The sequence below is a fragment of the Drosophila obscura genome, unplaced genomic scaffold (genome assembly GCF_018151105.1).
Source record: "Drosophila obscura isolate BZ-5 IFL unplaced genomic scaffold, ASM1815110v1 contig_200, whole genome shotgun sequence".
NCBI classification, from domain to species: domain Eukaryota; kingdom Metazoa; phylum Arthropoda; class Insecta; order Diptera; family Drosophilidae; genus Drosophila; species Drosophila obscura.
Window position 1 is genome coordinate 449,185 of NW_024542791.1, and position 16,361 is coordinate 465,545.

Consider the following 16,361-nt stretch of genomic DNA (forward strand, 5'->3'; position numbering starts at 1 on the left):
TTTTATTTATTTATACAGAGTTATTTGATTATAATTCATCCATAAGGCAAGATAACTTTGGGCGAACCATCATTTGCATTGCTTTAAATGAATAATCAGGTCGAAAAGTCAACCACATCATTCCCTTCCACGGCATTCCAGGCACCGTACCCTTCAGATACATGCCGAAAAGGCTACTATAGCTACGAGATTAGAATTAAATCATTGCAATACAAAATGTTCATAAGGTATATTCATATGTATGCACTCACTTATCCCTTTCAACTCTGTGCCACCAGGGACCCATGCGGTACAGTGCACAATTACCATTCTCCCACTGATCGTTGTCCCTGTCGTAGGTGGAAAATTTCTGGTTCCTGCACTTTTTCATCGAATCACCCGCATCCCCAGTGAAGGCGCCCAACTTTGACATTCGATATAAGTCATTTTCACTTTCGATGTAGAACTCGTCGTATCTGGCGAATCGCGTGTTTCCCTCAAAGTCCTCCAGGTTTACATATAGCTCGTGGGACTGTAATTTCGTTATGGCATGCAGCTTATCCAATCCTATGAAGAAGTCGCCCCTAACGTCTCCGAATCCCCTCTTGTACTCCGTCCAGTTGCGGAAGAAATTAAGCTCTCCATTAGTTCGACGGGCGATCACAGTCCAGCCAGGACCCGCAATTTCTTCATCGCAGTAAACTTTAAAAGGATCTAAGCTCGGTAGGACTACAGTATATATACCATGGGACGTCGGACCAAGCGGGCAATGGCTATTTGGATTCTTGAATACTTGAATACCACTACTGTTCCTTTCCATTCCGGCACGCTGAAATAATGTTTTTTTTTGCCATTTACGAATTAAAACCATATGAATATACTCCAAACTTTACCACTACTGCTGATAATCCTGTGCTTTTGCAGTGGAAAAACACAAGCAACCAGTAGATCCACATTGACTGCATTATTACGCGCTGAATGACTGAATGACTGAAGAGTGCTATTGGTTCCGTCTTTTTATAAATCTTCTTGGTCAATTGGCCTATGCCCGCGGCGCCCCCCGCGGCGGCTGCCACCCCCCAATCTGCGCTCTTAGTCAATTCTTTCCCGAAACTCGTAACCCCCCGGAGGGGGGGGGGGGGGGGTCCCCCCCGCGGGGGGGGGACTTCGAAATCTCGCATCATCAAATAAAACCGTCGGTGGACAGTGGCCCCAACGTACAACTAACAACCCTTGTTTTCCAACGGTAATACCCCCCCCCACAGAAATAAATTAATCAACAACTGTGTTGTGAATTAATACAACAATTTTCGACTTAGTTTACGCTATTTCTCTGACCACAAATTGAAATGTCTATAAAAATAAATTTCCACAAAATCACATTTGTTGAGAAAAAGGATTCCCCAAAATATTTCTAAAATATTCAACTATATAACAAAAATACGAGGAAAATGGTTCTGTCCCGCCTAACGGTATATTTTTAACTGTTATTAACCTAGGAATTTTTGACATGAGAATAAGGCTTTAATTAAATTTAAATAATTGTACGAATCATATTTACGTAAAATTAAAACCACTTTAAAGAGACATCAATGCGCGACATGAACATACATTTTCACCGCTATAGAGCTTGTCAAAATGTGTGTCAAAAAGGTAAAACAAATTTGAAAATCCATATTCTTTTGACCTTTTTACCACTTGAAATGCGTACGACTGGTCCCGTTCGTATTCAGAGAAATGTCTTCAGAGAAATCCTTCGCTGGGAGCGCCTGCTATCTTACTATATCATATATGTATAGTCGATGTTACTTTTTTCTTTTTTATGTACCAGGTACATATTTGAAAATACGATTTGCTAATCTTAAAGCCTAAAAGTATCTTTTGGATGTGCATCTCCCAGATACTTTCACATATTCCGATCAGCCTAAAAGTATCTTTTGGGTGTGTATCTCTGTGATACTTAAATTTAAATTCAAAAACCTGCATATCTTTATTTCTGAATAATTTATTTAAGCCAATGAAAAGCGGCGACTTGGAACATAAAAAATCCTATATGTATATAAAACGGTACTTTAAATTTTAAAATTTTATATACAAAAAATTGGAATACCCTAAATACCAGTGACAATATTAAGAAATGCAGTTTGCAGAATATCTTACAAAAGAATATATAAACGTAAGCAAAAGTAAGTGCAAGAAAGTTTGATTTTGTCGGCGGGGCCTGTTCTGTGGCTATCTGTGTTAAATACTTCTTTAGAAATGAAATCATCTCTTTCAGCACTCAATACTCGACTCGACACAGTTGCACAGTCAGTCCCAATGAGCGAGTCAGCAGCAAAACTAAATGGAACATTACACCGCCGAAAATAGCAGGTAAGTATAAGTAGAGATTAGAAATGAAAAGACAGCCACAACTGGGGTGCGCAGAGAAAAGCAGTCTCGTCCCGGGCAGAGACAGAGACCACAGAGATACAAGGCAGCAGATTCCAAGCATCCAATCCAAGCATCCAAGCATCTGGAGCTGTGTAGACGGGCGCACTTTTCATTCAACTTTGCAGCGAAACGCACGCGCGCAAAAAACAAACACGGAGTGGAGTCTGGTGGAGTCACACAGCTGAACACATGGACACATGGACATGGAAGCCATAAAAATGCTGATGTCGCAAAGCGGCGATGCGAACAACAAGTCCAATTGCCATATAGCCGCGATATTACGAGGCAGCAGTCACAGCACCAGCAGCAGCACCAGCAGCACCAGCAGCACCAGCAGCAGCAGTGAAAGAAAAAAGAAAGTTATTGCTGGAGCCGGTTGTTGCCGTGGTTCTACTGGCAACCTGCTGCTGCAGCCATTCGTTGCTACACTTTGCATATTGTTGGCGGTTCGTTTGAGTCCGACTCCTGCATCGGCATCGTTGACGCCCGCCAATGAGACCGCGTGGCCACCCATGTATCATTATGATATTTGGAGCGACAATCCGAATGAATCGGATACCCAACAGGAGGAGGAGGAGGAGGATCAGTTGACTGCCATTGAAATGCAGGAGCAACAGAGCCTCAATCAGAGTCTGTCCGGGAATAGCAGACATGGCAAGGGTATGTTAAAGGCAACCCCACGATGGTTGCCCCAATTGAATCTCTTTTTATGTTCACACCAGTGATTCATCTGTTCCCTGTGCCCGTGGATGGAGAATGCCTGTCCAATGATGATCGTCGCATTGGCAACTGTCTGAATGCCTACGAGTGCCGCCAAAAGGGTGGCCAGTCCCAGGGTGAATGTGCCATGGGATTCGGTGTCTGCTGTGTGTTTCTGGCCAGCTGCAACGTCACCATAACCAACAACATCACCTATATCGTCTCGCCCAGCTTTCCCAGCTTCATGCCCGCCAATTTCACTGGCTGCAGCCTGAAGGTGAAGATGATGAGCGAGGATATCAGCCAGTTGAGGATCGATTTTCATCACTTTACGCTGGGACAACCGAATCGACGGACGGGCGTCTGTGAGGGCGATGTATTCAACATTAGTGGCGGACCAGGCGGAGCCATTTCCCTTTGTGGACAGAATAGTGGACAGCATTGTGAGATTCAGAGTTCAGAGTTAGTTCCACTTTGATGATAATTTTATTCGCTTTCCCCCTTCAGTGTACTATGATGTGGGAGCTCGGGCCTCGCCACGACAATCCACATTGTATGGCAGTCTACGTCCCGTAGATTCAGTCAATGCGAGCAGCACCAGCAATGCCACTGGCGATCGCATCATCGACATCAATCTCAACCTGTCCAATCGGCTGCTGCCACTACGCATTTGGGAGATGAGCGTGGTGCAGATACCATTCAGCCAGCGTGCACCAGCGGGTTGTCTGCAGTATCACACGGGCATCGAGGGCGTCATGCAGACCTTTAACTTTGCCGAGAATGGGCGGCATCTGGCCAACCAGAACTATCGCATTTGTGTGCGCCAGGAGACGGATATGTGCTCGATTATGTATCAGCCATGCGATGAGCAGTCATTCAGGATTGGCGGCGATGGGCGAATGTCATCGGGAACATCTTTCTCGTTGAATGACGACGGAGGTGGACCATCAGCGAGTCCTGATACAGCTACGGCACTGTCGGATAATGCAGGAGGAGGAGGAGGAGGAGCAGCTGCTCCAGCTAATGGGGTAACAACCACATCAGCTCCTACGTCTAGCAGCCTGATGCAGATGCTGGCCAACATGGCCAACTCCACCACAACGACTCTGATGTCCATGATGTCAAGCAATTCGACTGCAGCGTCATCGGCAGCTCCATCCACCGCCAGCAGCAGCACAGCAGCCATGACCACGACGACAACAAGCACCACCCCGACGCCTCTACGCTCCAGCACAGCGGCTGCCACCGAGGAGAGCACATCTTCGTCTGAGGCGCCCGCTTCCTCGCCCGCCAGCGATGATGCAGAAGGTTCTGGGGGGGAGGATGGCATCGACGAGGACAGCGACAACGATGGCGGCTTCCTTTTCTTTAGGAGTCCACCAACCACAGAAGAGCCTGGCTTTTCGCGACGTCCACGGCCTGTGGGCAGCAGCCCCCCCAGCGGAGGATTCGACCTGTTCGGCTTCCTGCGCAACGCTTTTGATTTGCAACTGAGACGGCGGCGTCGCCGCGAGGCTCGACAGTTCTTCAGCACCTGCACGGATCGCATAACAATGCCGTGCATCATCGAGGACTTCATTGGCACTGGCCTGGGTCCCCTGCCCGGCTGTGAGCCCGTCCACTGTGGTGCCCAGTTCTGCTCCTCGGGCGTGTGGCCATGCCGCATCGAAAGTACAGTCACTCCCTTCTACATTGGAGTGCATTTTGGCGATGGCGCGGGCATGGGTAAGGGCAATGCTGAGGACAATGTGGGAGCCTGTTTGCGCTTCTCGCAAGTGCAGTGCATGTGATGCAGGATGCAGCAGCAGCAAGGATCTGTAGCCACATTTCGTTTTAGAAAATGTTTAAAACTACTAGGAGAATTTGAAAATTAAGAATACTTAATCTAATCTATAAATAATATAATTTGTTCCGAAATTAGATTTTACAAATATATTTGATATATTTTTATTTACTATTTGTGTACATCCAGACTATGTGAGTAATGTGAGTACCGTAATCTCCATTCCCATGCTGAAGGAGTTCCCGGCTCATAGACGATATATTTTCACAAAATATTTGTATACATTTTGCGACCACGCCCTCCAACCAAGCCCCAACTCATTTTGTATACATGCAAAAAATACTTATGAAATATCTTAGTTCTGTTTCGGATTCTTATCTTTAAACTTTCCTTCACATCCCGGTGGGTGAATCAACATCGTACACACATTGCTATCCTCGACCCGCCAGACTGATAGCCTTTTTTTTTCATTTTGTTCGTGTGTTAATATTCTGTTATCAGAATTAATTCCCAATGGGGATGCAAATAATATTGTGCAAATATTATTATAAATACAGATTCGTTTTCAGAGAATCAATTAAATGAGTATTTAAGATAATAAACGAGAGTTAGTATGTGTCTAAATAGCCAGATCCATGCTATACAATCATACCCACACATATACATACATATACTTATGTCTGTACGACTGTTCGTCTTTTTGTTTGTTTTATCGGAATGCGTGCTGTTTGCTCTGCTTTGCTAAACAAACAAAAATATAAGAAACAAATGAGCTACAAATACAAACTATAAACGATGCCTCGCAGGGCGATAACTCTTTGGATTTCAGCGGGAAACATCGATATACAAAAGACTTAAACGAGAGAACTTTCCAGTTAATATTTCTAGAAATATTCACCCGCCGCATGGTAGGCACGCGGGCAATTTTTTTCGGCATATTTGGCATAGGCGCTGGTTGAACCAACTTTGATCGCTAGCTGATTCGAGTGCTTGTTCCACACATGCACCACATACGAGTCTTTGGTGCGGGCCATGGTCTCCTCCAGTTTGTCGGGCTCGAAGAAGTCCCGCCACTGCTTCCACGGCACAGCGTAGAAGGCGCCTCGACCATACACCTTGAAGCCCAAGCATCGTTTGCTATCCTCTTGCATCACTGCGATGTCCTTGGTGCCACAAATCTGTTGGGCCACGCGTGTTATCACGCCTGGGCCATTGTTTCCCCAATCTTCGCCTGCGAAATTGTGTTGAAAGTCGCGCAGACAGGACTCGGCAATCTCATGACCAAAGCCAGTGGCTGCCAAGCTCATGACGCCAGCGGCAAGGTGAGTATTGGACTCGGCTCCAGTGTAATTGGGTGGCACGTCCTCCATTTTTTGCAGCACGACCACATCCATGTCCAGATACAGGCCACCATAGCGAAACAGAGTCAAATAACGCAGGAAATCAGAGATGTGGGAGAACAAATATCTTAAAATAAAAATTAAAAAAAATAATGTTATTGAACGCTTAGGTTTCTGAACTCTGAGATCCAACTTACCGCGAGCGAAACAGACTACCGTCCTTGAGCCATTCCTCGATGGGTGTGCCCGCAGCGTAGCGCCATAGATTCAGATTCCGCAAATGGACATTGCTGTAGCTTAAGATGGCATCGACAAGGGGTTGCTGGCTGCTGCTGTTTCGTCCGCGAGGGGTAGCTCGGTAGGTGGGACCGGCAAACAAGACGAACACCTGGAAATTCGGATTATGCAATGCAGCAGATTCGATTGCGCATGCTTGACGGGCGGTTAGCTGCAGCAATTTGTACTTTTTGTTCTCGGCCTGATGGCAACTGGTTTCGTGAAAGAATATGCTCCGTCCGGGCGTGGGCCTGGGCTCCGCCTGCAGCACATCCTCTAGGCGGATGGGTGCCAGCGGGTCTGCACCTGCCACTGTCGACTGTATTGCCTCTTCGATGTCCATGAAGCACTGCTGCAAATCATTTTCCCAATTGTACGTGAGGGCAAGGCCGCCTATCAGTATTACAATCAACGCCACGAACAGCAAACGAAGTCTTCCGTTGTGCAAATAACGCGCCACCAGCATTGGCATACGCAGGAGCATGGCGAGGGCAGGCGGGCTGTATTGGAAAAATTGGACACTTTAATTAGAGATTGGGGCCAGGAAAATGCTACAGCCAGCTTACTCCGAGTGTGAGGTTACACTGCCATTGCTCCCAACATAATTCAATGCACTCTCTGTCGATAAGAAAACTTTCAAGGGAATATTTTACAATGTTTTGTTCATATAAAATGCAAGCCGAGGGCGATAACGAACAACAACATTACCTGCCAGTGATGAGCCTTTTCGAGCCAGACGATATGATATCCTAACGGTAAATACGATATACAAATAGCTGTTTACTTTGTATTTTTCAATTAGATACTTTGCGACAGCCAGGAAAAGTATTTAAGTGGTAATCAATTATTTAGCTCATAATATCATATAAATATCTACAATCATTTACAAAGACACATCGTTAACACACATCATGACCATATACGATATACAAATAGTAGTTTACTTTGTATTTTTCAATTACATACTTTGCGACAGTCAGGAAAAGTATTTAAGTGGTAATCAAATATTTAGCTCATAATATCATATAAATAATTACAATTTGTCGCTAGACACATCGTTAACACACATCATGACCATCTCTAGGTTGAATTTGCATTTTGCGATATGTTATCGATAGCTGCGAAAAAGAAACCCCCAGCGATATATATCATCAAATGTGTGGAAAGCGGCGTTTTCATTGAATTTTTTTTCATTTATTTCAATAAACGGTTTCTACTGGCGGCCGCATCGCATACGCAACGACCGGTAGACGTAGCACCGCTTAAATACAATATAGCAAAATAGTGAAATGAATGTTCCTCCTAGCAATGGAGCAGCAGCGATCGGCAGGGGAATGGGATACACGCCGCCGGCTGCTGCCATAGTTCCACAATTTCCCCCGCCCGGCTTTGCTGCTCCCCCACCGCCCGAACTGGCAGCGGCATTCGGTGTGATGGCCTCCAACACGGAGTGGACAGAGCACAAGGCGCCCGATGGACGACCATATTACTACAATCAAAACACCAAGCAAAGCTCGTGGGAGAAGCCCGAGGCTCTGATGACGCCCGCTGAGCAGCTGCACAACCAATGCCCCTGGAAGGAATATCGCTCCGATACGGGCAAAGTGTATTACCACAATGTGGCCACGAAGGAAACGTGCTGGGAGCCACCGCCGGAATATGTTGATATGAAGGCAAAGGCCAAGGCGGAGGAGTAAGTACAGAGGTTGCATGGCTATTGGCTATTCAATTTACTCACCCTTGGCCTCTTGCTTGGATTTGTTTCAGAGCTGCTGCTGCAGCCAAAGCTGTGGCAGCGATGACATCCTCCAGCCTGACGGGACTGGTGCCGCATGTGGCATTGGCAAGTATTTTGCCAGCTGCTCTGCCCGCAGTCCCAAGGATACCCACGCCCGAGATTCACTCGCCGCTGACGCCGAGCAGTAACGAAAACTCATCATCGGCTCTCGATCAGGCTATGGCGGCCACATTGGCCTCCATTGAGGTGCCGCAGCCGAATTGTGAGTGCCGTCTCTGAGCATAACGTACCTTCGGAACTGACTGCTTTATTGCATATTTTTTTAGCTAAAAAGGATGACAAGTCATCGGAGGGCAGCCCGCTGGTGTTCAAGGACAAGCGCGAGGCCATAGAAGCGTTCAAGGACCTACTGCGGGACCGCAACGTGCCCTCAAATGCCAATTGGGATCAGTGTGTGAAGATCATATCGAAGGATCCGCGCTACAGCGCCTTCAAGAACCTCAACGAGCGCAAGCAGACGTTCAATGCCTACAAGACGCAGAAGGTGAAGGACGAGCGTGAGGAGTCCCGGCTGAAGGCCAAGAAGGCGAAAGAGGACCTCGAACAGTTCCTCATGTCCAGCGATAAGATGAACTCCCAGATGAAGTATTTCCGATGTGAGGAGGTCTTTGCAGGTAATCGAACGTGGACCGTAGTGCCAGAAACGGATCGACGGGATATCTATGAGGATTGCATATTCAATCTTGGTAAGCGGGAGAAAGAGGAGGCGCGAGTCCTGAAGAAGCGCAATATGAAGGTGTTGGGCGAGCTGCTAGAGTCGATGACATCCATCAATCATGCCACCACCTGGTCCGAGGCTCAGGTTATGCTCCTGGACAATGTGGCATTCAAAAACGATGTGACCCTCTTGGGCATGGACAAGGAAGATGCTCTAATTGTTTTCGAGGAGCACATACGCACGCTGGAGAAGGAGGAGGAGGAGGAACGTGAGCGGGAGAAGAAGCGAATGAAGCGACAACAGCGCAAGAATCGAGACTCCTTTCTGGCTCTGCTCGACTCCCTGCACGAGGAGGGCAAACTCACCTCCATGTCGCTGTGGGTGGAGCTGTATCCCATCATATCCGCGGATCTACGATTCTCGGCCATGCTCGGCCAGAGTGGCTCCACCCCCTTGGATCTATTCAAGTTCTATGTGGAGAATCTGAAGGCTCGCTTCCATGACGAAAGGAAAATCATACGAGAGATTCTCAAAGAGAAGGCATTTGTGGTGCAGGCCAAGACATCATTCGAGGACTTTGCCACGGTGGTGTGCGAGGATAAACGTTCGGCCAGCCTCGATGCGGGCAATGTAAAGCTCACCTATAATTCTCTGCTGGAAAAGGTAAGGCAGCTGCATGGGAATCGATTCAAAGTCGTAATGAAATCACTTTCTTTTTCCCAGGCGGAGGCCATCGAAAAGGAGCGCCTGAAGGAAGAGGTGCGACGACTGCGAAAACTGGAGAATGAAATTAAAAACGAATGGCTCGAGGCGAACGTGTCTGTGGCCGAGACCTATGACAGTGCCAAAAAGCTGGTGGAGCACTTGGAGGCATTTGCTGTGTACGAGAAGGAAATCGGTGTGGAGAAGATCTGGGAGGACTTTATCAAGGAAAGCGAAGATGCCTGCAGCCATCATCATTCGCGGTCGCGTAAATCGAAAAAGAATAAAAAGCACAAAAAGCGGGTGCGATCCACATCGAGATCGGACATTGAAAATGAACTGGTTGAGGTGGAAAAGTCAAAACGAAGGCGTTCCAAATCCCGTTCCGTAAGTAATTTGAGTTATTTCAATGCCCTTAATGGTTCCTTGAAACCCGTCCCCTTCCCACACCCTACAGCATTCACTGAGCTCCATTGGCAGCATCGAGAGCGAAAAGCTGCTGAAGAAGAAAAAGAAGCGCAAGAACAAATTGCGAGGAGTAAGTTGGCTTGGCTAGACAGACCCCATTCTTTATGTTTGTGAATCTTATTTGTTGCCTTTTTGCCTTTTGTTTTTCAGTCGTCGTGTGAGTCGGATTTAGGTGGTAATCTGTCACCCAGCTTGGCGCTACTGCATAACGATTCCAATTCGCATTCGCCAGCCAAGAAGAAGAAAAAGGAGAAGCGTTCCAAAAAAGACAAAGAAGGCAAACGACACAACAGACACAATCGCTCCACGACACCACTCAGTCCCGTCCAGTCCATGGATTCGGGTGGCTCACGCAACGAGGAATTAACGCTAAGCGACGGCGAACTAGAATCAAAGCGGGCAGCGCTTCTGGCACAACTCAATGAGCAGCTGGACGAATGATCGCTGCCAGCGTGAACAGCCAGCGTAGACCATCATAGACAGCGTATGGGGAAAACTCCTAGATTCCCAATGCAGGGTGTGCAGCTGTGGCTCAGTTGATGGACGGACACGCAAACTCTTCCAACGCCTGTTATAAAAATCTAAAATGCTGCGCAACTGCACATCTCTTTGCCTTCTCGAGTCCTGGCCCAGCTTTCTGATCCCCACACCAGCACAAGTCACACAGCAAAACACTTAATGTAATTTCTTAGAAGCAATAAGTTTGAATGTATAAAAAAAACAAAAGCATTAGATTGTACACAGAATTTTAATTTATATGCAATAGATTTTGGTCTGTGTCCCTGCAACAGAATAAAACAAAACCGATGAATGTAACGAATGCTCTACACGTATTCAATTTGAATCCAATTTTGTGGCTGGCATATCCGATATATAAAGGAAGGAATGTGTGAGTTAATATCCGAACCTTAAGACGAGCTTATAAACTACCCACCCAGTCCCTTTTAGTTCATATTTAAAGCGCAAACTATGCATTTCATACAAGTCCAACCACTGCGACTGAAAATCCAAGCCTGCCCGCCCAACGATTGCCCGTCTTCAGGTCGCTTAGAATTGTGCCCAGATCCAACTTGAATTTTAAAGACAGAAAATCTTCAAGATCAAATTTCTAGAAGTATTCACCCGCCGCTTCATAGGCACGCGGGCAATTTTTTTCGGCATATTTGGCATAGGCAGTGTCTGAACCAACCTTGATTGGTTCCTTATGCGACTGGCTGTTCCACACATGCACCACATACGAGTCTTTGGTGCGGGCCATGGTCTTCTCCAGTCTTTTGGGATCAAAGAAACCAGGCCAATTCTCTATAGCGTAAAAGGCGCTGCACCCAAACACCATAAAGCCCAAGCAGCGTTTGCGATTCTCCAGCATTACTGAGATATTTTTGGTGCCACAAATCTGTTGGGCCACGCGTGTTATAACACCTGGGCCATTGGTACCCCATTCTTTGCCATCGAAATTTTGCTGAAAGTCGAGCAAACAGGACTTGGCAATCTCATGACCAAAGCCAGTGGCTGCCAACCTCATGACGCCAGCGCCAAGCGTACTATCGGACTCGGCTCCAGTGTAATTGGGTGGCAGATCCTCCATTTTTTGCAGCACGACCACATCCATGTCCAGATAGAGGCCGCCATAGCGATACAGGGTCAAGTAGCGCAGGAAATCAGAGATGTGGGAGACCATATATCTGGAATTATGGAGATTGAATGCTTGGAGGGACATCGCTGAGTTCCAACTTACTGCGAGCCAAAGAGATTACCGTCCTTGAGCCATTCTTCCATGGGTGTGTCGGCAGTGTATCTCCAGAGATTTAGACGCCGCAAATTGACATTTTTGTAGCTTAAGATGGCATCGATAAATGGCTGCTGGTTCCATCTGTTTCCACCGTTGGAGTCAACAAGAAGTCTGTATTTTCGGTCGACAAACAAAACGAACACCTGAGAATTCGGATTATGAAGTGCAGCTGATTCGATTGCACAAGCTTGACGGGCGTTTAACTTCATGAGATGATTATACTCCTTATTTTTGGCATCATAGCAGCTCGTTTCGTGAAAAAATATACTCCGTCCGGGCGTGGGCCTGGGCTCCGCCACTAGAATATCGGCTAGACGGATGTTCGCCAGTGGATCATCAGATGGCACTGCCAGCTGTGGGACTTCCGTAGACTGTGGCAACGACTCTTCACCCGTTTCATTTTGCCAATGGTAGATGAGGCCAATGCCACCTGTCAGTATGACAATCAACGCCATGAAAAGCAAACGAAGTCGGCCATTATTAAAATACCACAGGAGCATTTTTAGGACTGAACAAAAATCGTGGATAAGTTACTAAATCTGTGTTCGCTGAAGCAATATAATTTTGTGAAATAAATAACTATAAATAACAAAATATTTGTGCATGTAGTTATTATTTTATGGCATAAAACAGTTTTCGTCACAGCCTTCTTGGGGTAGAAAACTTGAAATAAGTTCATAAATGGGGTTCACAGATGCTACCTACAGACGAACCTTTCCAAAGCTTCAAATATTTATAAGATTCTTTCCAGCTGTCGAGAAAGACCGATAAGATGCTGCCAGAACGAAGGCCTGAGATTATCTGATTGGCGCGTTGTCCTCCATAGGAAACAAAGGGGAAATAGTGATATTGGTCGCATCTAGCACTAAGCTGCCACTTGGTCAGCAGACCCTTCATGCAGAACCTTTACTTTGCATTCGGGTAAGTTATTCTTAGGCCAAAAGGCAAAGGATGCTCAGAAGGAGGCTCCACAACCAGGTTCTGAAAAACACAGACCCAAAAAAACCAATCAAAAAGCGAGCCAATCTCAAAGTCAGATAAAAATACTCCCAAAATGAAGTAAGATCCTCTGCGGGCAAGTCCAATCAATTTATATTGACAAAACAAATTCAAAATAAATCGTCTAGAAATATTCACCCGCTGCATGAAAGGCCCGCGGGCAGTTTCGTTCTGCAAATTTGGCATAGGCGCTGGTAGAACCGACCTTAATAGCTAGCTGACTCGAGTGCTTGTTCCACATGTGTACCACATACGAGTATCTGATGCGAGCCAGGGTCTGCTCCAGTTTGTCGGGCTCAAAGAGATCGCGCCACTGACTGGAGTGCACAGCGTAGAAGGCGCCCCGCCCGTACACCTTGAAGCCTGCGCACCGTTTGCGATCGTCCTGCATGAGTGCGACGTAGTCAGTGTCGCAAATCAGTTGGGCCACGCGTGTTATCACACCTGGGCCATTCATAGCCCAAACACTGCCATTGAAATTTAGCTGAAAGTCGCGCAGACACAGCTCGGCAATCTCATGACCAATGCCAGTGGCTGCTAAGTTCATGACGCCAGCGGCAAGCATACTATCGGACTCGGCTCCAGTGTAATTGGGTGGCAGATCCTCCATTTTTTGCAGCACGACCACATCCATGTCCAGATACAGGCCGCCATAGCGAAACAGGGTCAAGTAGCGCAGGAAATCCGACACATGAGAGACCAAATGTCTGGAAATGTCAATATTGGTATTCCATTTTTGGATGCCCGATCCTGAGATCCAACTTACTGCGAGCGCAACAGATCACCGTTCCTGAGCCACTCTTCCATGGGTGTGCCGGCAGCATATCTCCAGACATTTACACGTCTCAAATGGACATTGCTGTAGCTTAAGATAACATCGATAAATGGCTGCTGGTGGCTGCTGTTCAGCCCCTTGGGGGTTACTCGGTATTTGGGGTCGGCAAATAAAACGAACACCTGGAAGTCCGGATTATGAAGTGCCGCTGATTCGATTGCGCAGGCTTGACGGGCGTTTAGCTTCGGGAGATTATACTGATTAGTTCTGGGATCGAAGCAGCTCGTTTCGTGAAAGAATATGCTCCGTCCGGGCGTGGGCCTGGGCTCCGCCAGTAGAATATCGTCCAGGCGGATGCTCGCCAGTTGATCAAAAGATGGCACTGCCGGTTGTGCGACCTCTGCATTTACTAGTATTAAAATCAGAGACACGATTAGCAAAAGCATTATTTAGGTGGGCGGCATGAAAATTAACTGACTGACTTTGGAATTTTAGTAATGAAAAGTACACAAATTTTGGTAAACTTATTTGCGATGTGCTTCCTTGAACTTCAGGAATACTACTGCCATAATACGATAAATGTTTTATCTAACCATTCACAGCCATCTTGGTGAAAAAATGGAAGATGTTAATTTACTCGTGGATATAGTCATTGGCTTAAAGGGACTGGCCCTGACCTTGAAAGTCGCGGAAAACATGTCGCTACACTACACTACACAGGGTACTATGAACCTATCTATCTATACATTTATGTATATATGTATAGTATATGTATATCAATATATTTTATATGCAATTATACGTAAAAGCGGCTCGAGTTGGTAAACCAAATTGTTAGCCAAGGAAAAATAAAACATACTATATGTATATATCCTACATACAAAAACATCTAAGTACGCGAACAGTTAAAAAAAATGTGTATACAAATTTCCAACAAAAAATGTAAACCCAGTAGTCCATGCCCAATGAAACCCCAGTTGTCGAATTGTGAGTCGTGTGAGAATACTGAAAAGTATTCAGTCCCGTTCGGTTGCCTCTCTAGTGAACACACAGAAACACAAAATATTTTGTTCTGGATTAATTTTAAGTAAAAAGTGTAAATAGTTTAAGTTAGGTTTAAGTAAAAAGTGGAATTTTTTTAAACAAATTTTTACAAAAAAACATTGTAAGCTTACGTTGTGTTAGTTTTAGATATTTTTCTTTTCTTAATTGTACTTTTTTTTGGATATACGAGTAGTGTGGATTTAATGAACATAACAGAATATTAAACAAAAACGGACAAGGCATAAGCAGAAACTGGCGACTCCTCTGCCCTCGAACTCCTCTGCAGACAATACACAAGGCTGAAACAGAGTCAGCAATTGTACAGGTGCCACACAGGATATACACAAAGCAGTCAAAAGTGCAGCAGCGATATACATATGTACATACACACATACGACTTACTAAAAAAAAGGTAATTGATCAGTATTAATTGGCTACTCTTGAAAACCGCTAAAACCGAAAACCAACTACACACATGGTGCATAATGGTCATGCAAATAATGGTAATTGTTCAGTTTTTGGTGTCTTATTGTTTTCCAATGGATTATTTTCTGCAATCTATATTCTAGGACACAACCGATGATGACATGGAAACGATTTTAAATTGAAGTTTGGAGCGTGGAATAGGCCTACTGGGGATACCACGTTAAAAAAAACGCGCCTAGGACTCTACCACTCTACTGGTGGTGTGGAAAAGAGTTCGTTACATTGTACAAATATAAGCGTATTCCAGTTAATAAATAATTATATATCTGTATATGTAGTTAATGCATTTAATCTTATATATTCGGTCTACTGAAGGCCCCATGAAATATAGAATAGAGATTTTAGTACATTTTTGAGTCTTTACTTATAAAAAGAATACTCGATTGATTTGTAAAGAAAAAAGTAAAATATCTTAAAAATATTGATATGTGAAAAAAAGCCAACTTGATTTTAATAAAAATTGTTATTAAACAGTTACATTTGTCAAGAGATAATAGAAAGAGCGCATTTAGTTTATGCATGTAAATTATTCATAAATCCAAGGGAACGGAGTTGTAGTATCATTAATAGCTTGGGATCATCCAAAGTTCTTCCATCCACCACTAAAATCCACTAGGTCCTAGAGCTTTTCCCAAAAAACTAAATCCACATATTTCCGACAAAAAAAAGTAAACCCAGTAATCCATGCCCAGGGAAACCACAGTTGTCAAATTTGGATGCGTGTGAGAATACCTAAAAATAATCAGTTCAGTTCGGCAGCCCGGACTGTGAACACACAAAATTCAAAATTTTAACAAATATAATTTCCGATTTTTTTGTTTCGGATTAATTTTAAGCAAAAAGTGTAAAAATATTTAGGTTAGGCTCGTTAGTCACTCTCACTCAACTGCAGACTTACACACCGGCACACTCAGATGGCTCTGTTGGAAACCCCTGTCAGAAAAATTAAACAAGAACAGTACACCAACACGCAGCAAGGTTGGATCGAAGGATTGGACGACGAGGCGGAAAAGCAGATAAGGAGATATGGATGGAGCGTACAAGACAAGTACACAACGCACAAGCACATGGCGGCACATCACACAACACACAACACAGTATCACCACTACCACATCTACTGGTAATTAT

At 45.2% G+C, this 16,361-nt stretch overlaps 6 protein-coding genes and 1 long non-coding RNA gene across 7 annotated transcripts; 3 read left to right on the forward strand and 4 right to left on the reverse strand.

Moving 5' to 3' along the window:
• Nucleotides 1–247: 247 nt before the first annotated feature.
• LOC111073065 (ficolin-2-like) lies at nt 248–950 on the reverse strand. The gene is made up of 2 exons (XM_022365197.2): nt 873–950; nt 248–808 (listed from the first exon to the last, which is right to left on the reverse strand). The coding sequence occupies exons 1-2, from the start codon at nt 942–944 to the stop codon at nt 248–250; spliced, it is 633 nt and encodes a 210-aa protein (XP_022220889.2). The 5' UTR covers nt 945–950.
• A 1,659-nt stretch (nt 951–2,609) lies between these two features.
• LOC111073053 lies at nt 2,610–4,965 on the forward strand. Its single transcript, XM_022365184.2, has 3 exons — nt 2,610–3,072; nt 3,135–3,554; nt 3,619–4,965. The coding sequence occupies exons 1-3, from the start codon at nt 2,610–2,612 to the stop codon at nt 4,899–4,901; spliced, it is 2,166 nt and encodes a 721-aa protein (XP_022220876.2). The 3' UTR covers nt 4,902–4,965.
• An 80-nt stretch (nt 4,966–5,045) lies between these two features.
• LOC111073033 (lactosylceramide 4-alpha-galactosyltransferase-like) lies at nt 5,046–7,316 on the reverse strand. The gene is made up of 4 exons (XM_022365153.2): nt 7,219–7,316; nt 7,077–7,143; nt 6,432–7,010; nt 5,046–6,361 (listed from the first exon to the last, which is right to left on the reverse strand). Exons 3-4 carry the CDS (start codon nt 6,992–6,994, stop codon nt 5,779–5,781), a joined length of 1,146 nt encoding a protein of 381 aa, XP_022220845.2. The 5' UTR covers nt 6,995–7,010; nt 7,077–7,143; nt 7,219–7,316; the 3' UTR covers nt 5,046–5,778.
• A 334-nt stretch (nt 7,317–7,650) lies between these two features.
• On the forward strand, nt 7,651–10,969 carry LOC111073051 (pre-mRNA-processing factor 40 homolog A). Its single transcript, XM_022365177.2, has 6 exons — nt 7,651–8,203; nt 8,278–8,510; nt 8,575–9,629; nt 9,690–10,055; nt 10,126–10,206; nt 10,287–10,969. Exons 1-6 carry the CDS (start codon nt 7,800–7,802, stop codon nt 10,575–10,577), a joined length of 2,430 nt encoding a protein of 809 aa, XP_022220869.1. The 5' UTR covers nt 7,651–7,799; the 3' UTR covers nt 10,578–10,969.
• LOC111073052 (lactosylceramide 4-alpha-galactosyltransferase-like) lies at nt 10,867–12,972 on the reverse strand. The gene is made up of 2 exons (XM_041593867.1): nt 11,875–12,972; nt 10,867–11,821 (listed from the first exon to the last, which is right to left on the reverse strand). The coding sequence occupies exons 1-2, from the start codon at nt 12,426–12,428 to the stop codon at nt 11,245–11,247; spliced, it is 1,131 nt and encodes a 376-aa protein (XP_041449801.1). The 5' UTR covers nt 12,429–12,972; the 3' UTR covers nt 10,867–11,244.
• A 79-nt stretch (nt 12,973–13,051) lies between these two features.
• LOC121403778 (lactosylceramide 4-alpha-galactosyltransferase-like) lies at nt 13,052–14,275 on the reverse strand. The gene is made up of 2 exons (XM_022365183.2): nt 13,694–14,275; nt 13,052–13,634 (listed from the first exon to the last, which is right to left on the reverse strand). Exons 1-2 carry the CDS (start codon nt 14,146–14,148, stop codon nt 13,052–13,054), a joined length of 1,038 nt encoding a protein of 345 aa, XP_022220875.2. The 5' UTR covers nt 14,149–14,275.
• A 483-nt stretch (nt 14,276–14,758) lies between these two features.
• Nucleotides 14,759–15,521, forward strand: LOC111073069. The gene is made up of 3 exons (XR_002607662.2): nt 14,759–14,867; nt 14,940–15,249; nt 15,316–15,521. It is a non-coding gene; the product is annotated as an uncharacterized LOC111073069 (long non-coding RNA).
• Nucleotides 15,522–16,361: the final 840 nt, after the last annotated feature.

Bases quoted from the DNA above. Each gene is read 5' to 3' on its own strand.
- LOC111073065 (XM_022365197.2), bottom strand. From the start codon at position 944: ATGCAGTCAATGTGGATCTACTGGTTGCTTGTGTTTTTCCACTGCAAA. The intron at 809-872 runs GTAAAGTTTGGA...ACATTATTTCAG, and splicing joins CAGGATTATCAGCAGTAGTG to CGTGCCGGAATGGAAAGGAA.
- LOC111073053 (XM_022365184.2), top strand. From the start codon at position 2,610: ATGGACATGGAAGCCATAAAAATGCTGATGTCGCAAAGCGGCGATGCG. The intron at 3,073-3,134 runs GTATGTTAAAGG...TGTTCACACCAG, and splicing joins GAATAGCAGACATGGCAAGG to TGATTCATCTGTTCCCTGTG. The intron at 3,555-3,618 runs GTGAGATTCAGA...TTCCCCCTTCAG, and splicing joins ACAGAATAGTGGACAGCATT to TGTACTATGATGTGGGAGCT.
- LOC111073033 (XM_022365153.2), bottom strand. From the start codon at position 6,994: ATGCTCCTGCGTATGCCAATGCTGGTGGCGCGTTATTTGCACAACGGA. The intron at 6,362-6,431 runs GTAAGTTGGATC...TTTTATTTTAAG, and splicing joins GGTAGTCTGTTTCGCTCGCG to ATATTTGTTCTCCCACATCT.
- LOC111073051 (XM_022365177.2), top strand. From the start codon at position 7,800: ATGAATGTTCCTCCTAGCAATGGAGCAGCAGCGATCGGCAGGGGAATG. The intron at 10,056-10,125 runs GTAAGTAATTTG...CACACCCTACAG, and splicing joins GGCGTTCCAAATCCCGTTCC to CATTCACTGAGCTCCATTGG. The intron at 10,207-10,286 runs GTAAGTTGGCTT...TTTGTTTTTCAG, and splicing joins GCAAGAACAAATTGCGAGGA to TCGTCGTGTGAGTCGGATTT.
- LOC111073052 (XM_041593867.1), bottom strand. From the start codon at position 12,428: ATGCTCCTGTGGTATTTTAATAATGGCCGACTTCGTTTGCTTTTCATG. The intron at 11,822-11,874 runs GTAAGTTGGAAC...CCATAATTCCAG, and splicing joins GGTAATCTCTTTGGCTCGCA to ATATATGGTCTCCCACATCT.
- LOC121403778 (XM_022365183.2), bottom strand. From the start codon at position 14,148: ATGCTTTTGCTAATCGTGTCTCTGATTTTAATACTAGTAAATGCAGAG. The intron at 13,635-13,693 runs GTAAGTTGGATC...TGACATTTCCAG, and splicing joins GGTGATCTGTTGCGCTCGCA to ACATTTGGTCTCTCATGTGT.